This window comes from Acipenser ruthenus, chromosome 7 (genome assembly GCF_902713425.1).
Source record: "Acipenser ruthenus chromosome 7, fAciRut3.2 maternal haplotype, whole genome shotgun sequence".
In the NCBI taxonomy this organism is placed as follows: Eukaryota; Metazoa; Chordata; class Actinopteri; order Acipenseriformes; family Acipenseridae; genus Acipenser; species Acipenser ruthenus.
The window spans coordinates 4,230,252-4,243,470 of NC_081195.1; the positions used below are offsets into that span (position 1 = coordinate 4,230,252).

General features: G+C 37.0%; 1 protein-coding gene across 2 annotated transcripts in view; it reads right to left on the reverse strand.

The window, feature by feature from the left end:
• LOC117415941 (kinase non-catalytic C-lobe domain-containing protein 1) overlaps positions 1-13,219 on the reverse strand; it is a 47,577-nt gene that overhangs the window by 22,333 nt on the left and 12,025 nt on the right. For both annotated transcript variants that reach the window (XM_034026902.3, XM_059026146.1), the window contains exons 4-7: positions 7,961-8,107; positions 6,909-7,023; positions 5,302-6,320; positions 612-758 (exon numbers count right to left, since the gene is read on the reverse strand). In XM_034026902.3, coding sequence (XP_033882793.3) covers positions 612-758; positions 5,302-6,320; positions 6,909-7,023; positions 7,961-8,107 — 1,428 coding nt within the window. The remainder of the gene's footprint in view (positions 1-611; positions 759-5,301; positions 6,321-6,908; positions 7,024-7,960; positions 8,108-13,219) is intronic.

Consider the following 13,219-nt stretch of genomic DNA (forward strand, 5'->3'; position numbering starts at 1 on the left):
CGGAGAGTCGTTATAGGCGTTGCCTCGCGACTGGGTCCCAGTTAGCAACCAGGTTCGACTCTCAGAGGACTGAACGGCTCATACGAAGCCTTGACGTAAGGAAGAAAAGAGAATCTGAAAGAACACAAATAACAGTTAGTTATGGGACTCGAGCACTAACAGTATGATGGCCACGTCCCAGGAGGATAAAAGAGGAAGTAAGACAGAGCCTTCTTTCTTGAGGCAAGATATAGCACATGAGCTGTGAAAGAATAGTGTGGCCGGTGGTCCCTTCTGACTGCACGAAGAACCTGAGGAGTTATGGGAACTCTAGGTCAGGGAAGTGAGTATCACTATCCCCCCAGAGGGGACCGACACAGAGGCATGCAGTATATGAAAAAAAGAGAGGAGGAGGAGGACAAAAGCTAACGCAAGAGAAAGAGCTGAGCTGTGACTGGGTTTAAATAGGGAGTCAATGATGATAGATAGGATAGAAATTAGGAAATAGCGAAGCCCTGGTTCACGCCCCCTGAATTTCACTGAAGTTAAGATATAACAAAGTTCTTATGCTTAACAATATCCAGACATGGCAAACATATATGATTATTACTTCTGTCAAGGGATGTTCTTACCTCAATATCTGGTCTATCCTCAGGTTTCTCTAGCTGCATCTGTTCCAAAATCATCTTCAGCTCTTGACTCAGCTCAGGCTCCAGTTCAGGCTCTATGACATATTCAATAGCTGCTGTTAAGGTTGAACCCAGAGAATAGATGTGTGCCTGTACAAGAAAAGCATTTCTCCATTGAAAAAGGTGTTGGGGGTAAAATCAATTGCTCATTAGCACATGTTCACATTTACTATTTATCAGCTCCTCTTTCTCCTCCTCCAAGAACCAAAACAATATCAGCAGCCATATTTGACTGTCACCAACATCTGTGAAATGTTAATACCAATCATTTTCATACAGATTATTGTGATTACTGTACTTTCACTAGCATGTCCCCTGTAAAAAGAAAGCCAAAATTGTTTGTCAATGACCATTTATACTTGACACTTTTGTTATTTTCATAAATATTAGTCATCTTGAAATATGAAAAAATATTTTAAGAATACAACTATAATTATTATTACGGTATGCAATAGTGCCAACTGATCCATTCATTTTTTTTTTTTTTTTTATTATTATTATTTATTTTTTTTTAATGTTCAATTAAAAGACCCTCACTGCAACAACAGCTCCGGAGAACTGAAGTTCAGTTGGTGTCCTCCAATCCCACGACCAAGCCAGGAGCTCCAGAGTAGATGTTGGGAAACTACGACCTCTGGAGGACAAAGTCCAGGCTGTAAGTGTCCACTTGAGCTCACCTGGCACCTGGCCAATCTGCAAACCATCAAGCCCGACTGTATGTCTGCACATCATGTGGCCATGCCTTTACCAGGTGAGCCACTCAAGTACCCCGTTCAAACTACCCATCAACTGTTTTCTTTTTATATAAACGGATCAATATTATTCTTTTTTTTAATTATTTTATCACATATTATAAGATTCAGTAAATATTAATGATGTACATGTACATACATATAGATTAACATATATACTGTTCTATAGTGTCAAAATGGCATAACAAGCAACCCAGGTAGTAAAATACTATTTAGGATCAAAGTTTTCCCAAACGATACTACAGATTACTCATCACCGCTGTATAAGCAAACTGCTTTAATATTGAATACAGCCGTGACCACTTGGTTTTGCAACACATTCTATTTTTTTTCTCTATCAACAAACGCTCTCATTTTGAAGATTTCACTATACATTGACAAGACATACACACAGTCACACAAGACCGTTACTGACTGAAAATCTTCTTTTAATTTGCCACACGTAGCAAAATCCTAATCGTATGCTATAAACACACCAGTGCTGCCTTCATGTCTGTCAATCTTTAAACAGATCTGAGCATTCTTCATTTTTAATTATTATGCTTCTTTTTCAACATTACCTACACAACAAACCACTTTATTTTGCCAATAATTAAGAAATCAACCACAGAGAAATAATTTAATAAGAAAGTGTGTAGAAGCAATATCATACACAAATCACATCTCACTACCATACGGTAAATGGAGCTGATTATATACAGTTTCATGATGTTATTCATGTGATCTGCATGACTAATTCCCATTAAAAGGGATATTCTGAACGCAACATTTGCAGTTTAATGTGGCAGGTCATATACAAGTGTATCAGTTTCCATTGCTCAGTGTCTATGGAAAATGTTTTACATTAAAAAGTACAGTTTCGAAGGAAATAATATGTTGATCTTGCAGACTACGGAAAATAATATATGTTTGGAGTATCTTAATCAATATGCACTTCATTCTTAATATGTTCTTCTCTTTAAACCATTTTACAAATTCACAATTGCTGTTAAGAGACTCTGGTAATTATATTTTGAAGCTACTATTGGATAGTGTTTTTTTGTACGTATGTAGACTGAGAGTTCTAAGAAGAATCCTGAAACAGAAACAGCTTTGGAGAACACAACACAAAGTGAGAACACAGCACAGGCAGTCATTATTTAGCTGGTAAATTGCCAGCTTTAAAGCCTGTTAAATGGCACATGAGGTAAGACAGCAAGCAGCAGAATGACTGAAATATCAACAACCAGTAGTGACTTTCCAGAAAAACTCAAGCTGTGGAGTTTATCCTAATGCGTGGGTGTGACAGAGATCGAATGATTCTTGGTGTTAGATCTCCCTCCCGACCTGCGAGGGTGCTGTGTAAAGGGAACAGAGTACCCTGGCACGACAGTTCATTCCCAGGGTTAGGCGGAAGTCGGACATCTAGAAAGGGGGCGGAGCTATGGTACACGAAACCAATGACCCGGATGGGAAACGGCGTGGCATCCGCGGATTGGAAGAGCGGATGCGCTCACTGATCAAGGGGTCATGGGTGACGGTATAAAAAGGGGACGTAGTGATGTGATCTGTTCCTTTGTAAATGATTTGAACAAACCAAAAAGAAGACTGTTGAAAACATGAGTTTATTGTTTGTTTGTACTGTCGTGTACAAAAACTGTTTGTTTATTGTGATTCGATGGCTAACATAATCCGGAGCTGTCGCCAAAAGCCAGCACCAAACCGGACAACATCACTGCACTTGTATCATGGAGAACTGTATTGCACCACGAGCATTAATTCACTCACTAACGGACTTATGTATGTGTTTTGTGTTTCGTGTGGGTGTAAAAAGAATGGGACTATTATTTCGGGACAAACTCGGGGATTATAAATAAAGTAATACATGCCGCTGTATTACTTATCATTTATTGTTTACTGTTTGTTTTGCTGTCAGGCACTGGAATTACAAACCATTAAACAACATTGCACCTGGATTATAATTGTCTGTCTGTCTGTCTGTTTATTGATCACCTGCACCTGCACAACGTTAACCACTTTGCCACAGTGGGGTACAGTGGCCTCCAACTACTTTTAAAATCCAATTACTGAAGTGGAGAAAGGTTGGATTAACAGTTATGTCAGGAAAACATTTAAAAAGAACTAAAAGAAAAGCAGGTTAATAATTAACACTTGTGTTTGCTCCTATTTAAAACACACACACACACACACACACACACACACATATATATATATATATATATATATATATATATATATATATATGGTCAGAGAAGCTGCTCATTCCACAACAATAACAAATTGCATTTCCATTAAAACGTATTGCCTGTATTTCTGCAGTTTCATGTGCCATTAGAATTAGATTTTTTTTTTTTGTTTGGTCCAGTAAAATTCTATTTGGATTATCTGAACTACAATACCTCAAAGGTTACATTGCAAAAGTTTTTATAAAACCCATTTATCAACCCATTAAGCAGTCAATAACGCAATAGCATGCAAAACTCCCCGGTAGGGAGGAGACCTCAGATTTATTAGGCTTCATTTGACAAATGTAAAACAATTTTTCTCATGAGTTATGTGTTTTACCGAATATACCATAATAACAAAAAGTAATCAACACAGACAAAAACAAGTTCTCATGCTGCAGTGTAACATAAGAGTTTAATTATGTCCACATTTCAGACTGCCCACACTTGTAGAAAATCCTGGGCCAAAAGGATATTGCCAATGGAATCATAAAGAAAGTTGGATACTTATAGAAAAGTACATTTAAAATATTACATTTAACTTTATAACTTATCTTTCTGTTTAAAAAGGGTCATCTATTTATCTTACTGACAACAGCTTTCTTAGTCCATGCTGTTTACTATACCAGGAGGTCTCAACAGGCGTTTGGTTTATAAATTGTACAGTACTTGCAGCTCAGCTCAGGTGTTTATCTTTTTCTGGCCCTTTGAATTCCACACATGACTTACCGGAATTAAATAAGTAGCCCTGGGACTTCCTTTATGAAATAGAATAGATACTCAAGAAGTTTCCTCAACCACTTATTCCAAAAATAAGTACTACTTTAACTTCCAAATAAGGTTAACATGATTCATGTTATAATTCACATATTCAGGAGGATTAGGCAACCTGGGTATTTCACATCCTTTTGTAATGCAGCTTAAGACACCTTAAGACAAATGAACTGTTTTGAATGCTTCTAAAATATTTACATTTAGTAGCTGCAGTGGTCAATTATAAAAGCAGGTATTCATCAGATGGACAATAGAATACCTAGAAATGTATGCTTACAAATTTGTTAAATCGATCGATAACAGCAAGTTTTTTTTTTTTTTTTATTTGTATTTTTGTATTTATTAAGTTGCTACAAGACATTTGTTTTGTAAATCTATGCATTCATTAGCACAAATATGGCAAATTCATATTATTAAGCACTTGAAAAAGAAGTTGTTAAAAGCCATGTAAAATTGTATTGGTCGGTAATGGCACTGATTCTGTCTACGCTACAGACTCTGTGCCTTAGAATTCCAGAGAAAATACAGAGGTAGCAGCACAGCATTCTGCACCACTGGAAACAGAATTTGCATAGCAGCATGCTGCACAAAATTTTAATTGTCCTATTAGCATGCTTTCCATCCCTCCCCTGTCACCATGGAGCCCAGGGACCCCTAACCTTAGACACGATTTTACAGACACTTATGTCTGCGTCTCAAAGATTTTCATCCATCAGTCCCTTGTATTCATCTATTCATTCATACTAACACCAAGCCTGTCATGTTTGTTCTTATGTTAATTGTGCCTAACTTTATATGATGAGGCATGCACAACTGCACAGCTCTTCTATGACAGAAATAATGTTAAAAAACAAAAGTATTACGGTCTACAAATTAACTTACTTCATCCTGAGTTTCTTCATTAAGACAAAGCATACTTTTCTTCATGTGGTTGTCTTCAGTTTGGTATATGTTGTTATTTATCCAACTTTCATTTGAAGACTTGATTTGGGTTTGTTTATGATTCAAGTTACTGTTTCCAAATACAGGTTTGGTGTCTGGGCTAGATACAGCATTTTTGTTTGGTTCAATGGGGCTTTGGACGCAGTGAACAGGTGATGTAAAGTTTTCCACCTCAACGGGAGAAGAGGTGGTTTTGTTATTCACTGGCAAATATCCTGAGGATTCAGTTGTTTCAAAGTGCATCTCTTCTTGGGGAAGCAAAGGCTCAGAGGGGTTTGTATAACTTCTGCTGCTGTCATCTGTTAATATTTCAAGACTAGGAACATGAACAGTTTTTTCTTCTGGCAATATTTCAGAAAGGTCTGTTACAGACACAGTTCTGCTGGCTTTAAATGGAAGAAAAGGAAGAGTACTCTGATAGGAATTAGAATGATTCAGTATAGTCGCTATCCTCCCAGATTCTGTCTGCTTGATAGGATTTAAACTAGTGGTATCTTGCACAGAGATTACACCTTTGTTAAAGTCTGAAAGTGATGAAGCGGTTTGTTCTGTAGGTGTACTTGATTCAACTCGAGGACAGTCTTTTTTCTTTGATAGTTTTGCTAATTTTAGGTTCATGGCTGGAGACATTTTCTTTGGCTCTATGGATGTGGTATCAAGCTCTGATTGAAGATTCAAAGTATCTCGATCCTCATTACATAGAGACTGTTTCTCATTTTCTTTTCTCTCTTCAACTGAGTTCTGCACTGTGGAGTCTTTTTTCACAGACCCCATTAAATCTTGCATACATTTTCCCTCTCTTTCAACCACATTTGCAATCTGATTCTTCAATAAATTAGGGTCAAATACCAGATCCTCAGTGCTAGAAGATCCATCTGCTGGATTACGTTCATAATCTTGCAGTTCACGTCCCACACCTGCCTGCCGCTCTTTTACCTTCCATGGACTTTCACAACCATCTGTTAACAGAAAGTAAAATATATTAAATTTGACTTGAATTTCACTAAAACATTCTTGTCAGTTAAAAATCCAGCAAATATACTTTTGTTTTACATTGATGTTCAAACGTACTATTATACATGTAGGTTCTCTGCATCATAATATTGTAAACTCGAATTCTACTTCTATTCTATTTTTCATACAAAACATCCAATGTGGGAGCTTTTGTAAAACATTAAAGAATATGTAACATCCAATAGTGTATAGTAAAATCTGTTGCATGGGACCAGAAAAGCATGCTGGCTAATCAAGGTAGTTACAGTAAAATCTAACACTGTAAGCCTACCTAAAACGCTCTGAAAAACCTGTACACTATTACAGTACATACAGTTAGAATCTTTGTTTGTATACCAAGCGTTTGTGCAGCATTTAGAATTTTTATTTTAATACCCACATTTATCCCACCATAGCTAAAGCGGTGCACAGAATTTAGATTTAAATCAGTCCTCTGGTTTGTTGTTGCCTTAAACTGCATGGGTTTTGGAATATGCTACTAAATCAAATGAAACAGTTGCACAAGTTTTTTTAATTTTTATTATCTACCTTACCTTGAAAAGTAGCAACTGATTCAATTGATAACACTCTTCGTCCTATGGCAGAGAGTTTACGACAAATAGCTGCTGAGGCACATTTTGTATTTCCTTCACCAAGCCTAATAACAGTCTGCAGCAAAACATAATAATATTTCAACTTCAGTTTGGAACATATATGGCATATATAATACAAGCAATGCAATGAAGTTAAAAAATAAATGGAAAGAAAAAAGATCAAAATTATCAGACAAATTAAAAGAAATTCACAGGGTGGGAACCAGGGCTGCGAGAGGACGGGAGTGTTTTGCAACTTAGGATTGGAGGCTCGGCCTCTAGAACAGGGGAGAGAGAGAGAAAAGGACGGGCCGAGACAGCCAACCGAGACAGCCTTCCCTATGGAGTCGAGACTGGCCCTATTGGCCTCCGGGCCTCTGAAAACACAGTCCTCTGACTTCTCGGAGAGTCGTTATAGGCGTTGCCTCGCGACTGGGTCCCAGTTAGCAACCAGGTTCGACTCTCAGAGGACTGAACGGCTCATACGAAGCCTTGACGTAAGGAAGAAAAGAGAATCTGAAAGAACACAAATAACAGTTAGTTATGGGACTCGAGCACTAACAGTATGATGGCCACGTCCCAGGAGGATAAAAGAGGAAGTAAGACAGAGCCTTCTTTCTTGAGGCAAGATATAGCACATGAGCTGTGAAAGAATAGTGTGGCCGGTGGTCCCTTCTGACTGCACGAAGAACCTGAGGAGTTATGGGAACTCTAGGTCAGGGAAGTGAGTATCACTATCCCCCCAGAGGGGACCGACACAGAGGCATGCAGTATATGAAAAAAAGAGAGGAGGAGGAGGACAAAAGCTAACGCAAGAGAAAGAGCTGAGCTGTGACTGGGTTTAAATAGGGAGTCAATGATGATAGATAGGATAGAAATTAGGAAATAGCGAAGCCCTGGTTCACGCCCCCTGAATTTCACTGAAGTTAAGATATAACAAAGTTCTTATGCTTAACAATATCCAGACATGGCAAACATATATGATTATTACTTCTGTCAAGGGATGTTCTTACCTCAATATCTGGTCTATCCTCAGGTTTCTCTAGCTGCATCTGTTCCAAAATCATCTTCAGCTCTTGACTCAGCTCAGGCTCCAGTTCAGGCTCTATGACATATTCAATAGCTGCTGTTAAGGTTGAACCCAGAGAATAGATGTGTGCCTGTACAAGAAAAGCATTTCTCCATTGAAAAAGGTGTTGGGGGTAAAATCAATTGCTCATTAGCACATGTTCACATTTACTATTTATCAGCTCCTCTTTCTCCTCCTCCAAGAACCAAAACAATATCAGCAGCCATATTTGACTGTCACCAACATCTGTGAAATGTTAATACCAATCATTTTCATACAGATTATTGTGATTACTGTACTTTCACTAGCATGTCCCCTGTAAAAAGAAAGCCAAAATTGTTTGTCAATGACCATTTATACTTGACACTTTTGTTATTTTCATAAATATTAGTCATCTTGAAATATGAAAAAATATTTTAAGAATACAACTATAATTATTATTACGGTATGCAATAGTGCCAACTGATCCATTCATTTTTTTTTTTTTTTTTATTATTATTATTTATTTTTTTTTAATGTTCAATTAAAAGACCCTCACTGCAACAACAGCTCCGGAGAACTGAAGTTCAGTTGGTGTCCTCCAATCCCACGACCAAGCCAGGAGCTCCAGAGTAGATGTTGGGAAACTACGACCTCTGGAGGACAAAGTCCAGGCTGTAAGTGTCCACTTGAGCTCACCTGGCACCTGGCCAATCTGCAAACCATCAAGCCCGACTGTATGTCTGCACATCATGTGGCCATGCCTTTACCAGGTGAGCCACTCAAGTACCCCGTTCAAACTACCCATCAACTGTTTTCTTTTTATATAAACGGATCAATATTATTCTTTTTTTTAATTATTTTATCACATATTATAAGATTCAGTAAATATTAATGATGTACATGTACATACATATAGATTAACATATATACTGTTCTATAGTGTCAAAATGGCATAACAAGCAACCCAGGTAGTAAAATACTATTTAGGATCAAAGTTTTCCCAAACGATACTACAGATTACTCATCACCGCTGTATAAGCAAACTGCTTTAATATTGAATACAGCCGTGACCACTTGGTTTTGCAACACATTCTATTTTTTTTCTCTATCAACAAACGCTCTCATTTTGAAGATTTCACTATACATTGACAAGACATACACACAGTCACACAAGACCGTTACTGACTGAAAATCTTCTTTTAATTTGCCACACGTAGCAAAATCCTAATCGTATGCTATAAACACACCAGTGCTGCCTTCATGTCTGTCAATCTTTAAACAGATCTGAGCATTCTTCATTTTTAATTATTATGCTTCTTTTTCAACATTACCTACACAACAAACCACTTTATTTTGCCAATAATTAAGAAATCAACCACAGAGAAATAATTTAATAAGAAAGTGTGTAGAAGCAATATCATACACAAATCACATCTCACTACCATACGGTAAATGGAGCTGATTATATACAGTTTCATGATGTTATTCATGTGATCTGCATGACTAATTCCCATTAAAAGGGATATTCTGAACGCAACATTTGCAGTTTAATGTGGCAGGTCATATACAAGTGTATCAGTTTCCATTGCTCAGTGTCTATGGAAAATGTTTTACATTAAAAAGTACAGTTTCGAAGGAAATAATATGTTGATCTTGCAGACTACGGAAAATAATATATGTTTGGAGTATCTTAATCAATATGCACTTCATTCTTAATATGTTCTTCTCTTTAAACCATTTTACAAATTCACAATTGCTGTTAAGAGACTCTGGTAATTATATTTTGAAGCTACTATTGGATAGTGTTTTTTTGTACGTATGTAGACTGAGAGTTCTAAGAAGAATCCTGAAACAGAAACAGCTTTGGAGAACACAACACAAAGTGAGAACACAGCACAGGCAGTCATTATTTAGCTGGTAAATTGCCAGCTTTAAAGCCTGTTAAATGGCACATGAGGTAAGACAGCAAGCAGCAGAATGACTGAAATATCAACAACCAGTAGTGACTTTCCAGAAAAACTCAAGCTGTGGAGTTTATCCTAATGCGTGGGTGTGACAGAGATCGAATGATTCTTGGTGTTAGATCTCCCTCCCGACCTGCGAGGGTGCTGTGTAAAGGGAACAGAGTACCCTGGCACGACAGTTCATTCCCAGGGTTAGGCGGAAGTCGGACATCTAGAAAGGGGGCGGAGCTATGGTACACGAAACCAATGACCCGGATGGGAAACGGCGTGGCATCCGCGGATTGGAAGAGCGGATGCGCTCACTGATCAAGGGGTCATGGGTGACGGTATAAAAAGGGGACGTAGTGATGTGATCTGTTCCTTTGTAAATGATTTGAACAAACCAAAAAGAAGACTGTTGAAAACATGAGTTTATTGTTTGTTTGTACTGTCGTGTACAAAAACTGTTTGTTTATTGTGATTCGATGGCTAACATAATCCGGAGCTGTCGCCAAAAGCCAGCACCAAACCGGACAACATCACTGCACTTGTATCATGGAGAACTGTATTGCACCACGAGCATTAATTCACTCACTAACGGACTTATGTATGTGTTTTGTGTTTCGTGTGGGTGTAAAAAGAATGGGACTATTATTTCGGGACAAACTCGGGGATTATAAATAAAGTAATACATGCCGCTGTATTACTTATCATTTATTGTTTACTGTTTGTTTTGCTGTCAGGCACTGGAATTACAAACCATTAAACAACATTGCACCTGGATTATAATTGTCTGTCTGTCTGTCTGTTTATTGATCACCTGCACCTGCACAACGTTAACCACTTTGCCACAGTGGGGTACAGTGGCCTCCAACTACTTTTAAAATCCAATTACTGAAGTGGAGAAAGGTTGGATTAACAGTTATGTCAGGAAAACATTTAAAAAGAACTAAAAGAAAAGCAGGTTAATAATTAACACTTGTGTTTGCTCCTATTTAAAACACACACACACACACACACACACACACATATATATATATATATATATATATATATATATATATATATATGGTCAGAGAAGCTGCTCATTCCACAACAATAACAAATTGCATTTCCATTAAAACGTATTGCCTGTATTTCTGCAGTTTCATGTGCCATTAGAATTAGATTTTTTTTTTTTGTTTGGTCCAGTAAAATTCTATTTGGATTATCTGAACTACAATACCTCAAAGGTTACATTGCAAAAGTTTTTATAAAACCCATTTATCAACCCATTAAGCAGTCAATAACGCAATAGCATGCAAAACTCCCCGGTAGGGAGGAGACCTCAGATTTATTAGGCTTCATTTGACAAATGTAAAACAATTTTTCTCATGAGTTATGTGTTTTACCGAATATACCATAATAACAAAAAGTAATCAACACAGACAAAAACAAGTTCTCATGCTGCAGTGTAACATAAGAGTTTAATTATGTCCACATTTCAGACTGCCCACACTTGTAGAAAATCCTGGGCCAAAAGGATATTGCCAATGGAATCATAAAGAAAGTTGGATACTTATAGAAAAGTACATTTAAAATATTACATTTAACTTTATAACTTATCTTTCTGTTTAAAAAGGGTCATCTATTTATCTTACTGACAACAGCTTTCTTAGTCCATGCTGTTTACTATACCAGGAGGTCTCAACAGGCGTTTGGTTTATAAATTGTACAGTACTTGCAGCTCAGCTCAGGTGTTTATCTTTTTCTGGCCCTTTGAATTCCACACATGACTTACCGGAATTAAATAAGTAGCCCTGGGACTTCCTTTATGAAATAGAATAGATACTCAAGAAGTTTCCTCAACCACTTATTCCAAAAATAAGTACTACTTTAACTTCCAAATAAGGTTAACATGATTCATGTTATAATTCACATATTCAGGAGGATTAGGCAACCTGGGTATTTCACATCCTTTTGTAATGCAGCTTAAGACACCTTAAGACAAATGAACTGTTTTGAATGCTTCTAAAATATTTACATTTAGTAGCTGCAGTGGTCAATTATAAAAGCAGGTATTCATCAGATGGACAATAGAATACCTAGAAATGTATGCTTACAAATTTGTTAAATCGATCGATAACAGCAAGTTTTTTTTTTTTTTTTATTTGTATTTTTGTATTTATTAAGTTGCTACAAGACATTTGTTTTGTAAATCTATGCATTCATTAGCACAAATATGGCAAATTCATATTATTAAGCACTTGAAAAAGAAGTTGTTAAAAGCCATGTAAAATTGTATTGGTCGGTAATGGCACTGATTCTGTCTACGCTACAGACTCTGTGCCTTAGAATTCCAGAGAAAATACAGAGGTAGCAGCACAGCATTCTGCACCACTGGAAACAGAATTTGCATAGCAGCATGCTGCACAAAATTTTAATTGTCCTATTAGCATGCTTTCCATCCCTCCCCTGTCACCATGGAGCCCAGGGACCCCTAACCTTAGACACGATTTTACAGACACTTATGTCTGCGTCTCAAAGATTTTCATCCATCAGTCCCTTGTATTCATCTATTCATTCATACTAACACCAAGCCTGTCATGTTTGTTCTTAAAAAAAAAAAAAAAAAAGCAGCAGAAGCAAGGATGTTCACACTATCCCCAATGTTAAATAAATGATACAATTGGTAGCACACAACAATACATTTAATTAATTAAAAAGCTTCAGTTTTGAATGGTACTTGTATTATAAGCAAAAAAAGAAAGCTGATACACTGGTTTATTCCAAACCTAGTAAAAATGTAATAAAAACAAATGTGTTAAAATCCTACAATTGAAAACACCGTGTAACAATTTTTTTTGATTCCTGGGTAGTAAGTGTTATTTCCTAATTGCTTATGCCTCAAAAGTATAGAAAATGGCTATTATTCCCCACAAACTTTGCTTTTGTGACCAGGACAGTGATATTTTGAAATTTACCTATTTCCAATGAGAAAACAGGCAAATTTGTGTCTTTTCGTTCACATAAAGTCAGAAAAAAACAACATATGAATCCAAATTAACATGTATTTATACTAAAGTAATACAAAAATGACTACAAAAGATTTAGAAGTGAGTAGATTTTCGAGATTTACGATTATACTGTAAATCACTTTCACGAATCAGCCCCCAAATGTAGTCTCCCATCATGTTCTCGTTATACTGTCCTTGGTAGCGGCGTTCAAAGTCCAGTATATCCTGGCGGAAGCGCTTGCCTTGCTCCTCCGAGTACGCTCCCATGTTCTCCTTGAATTT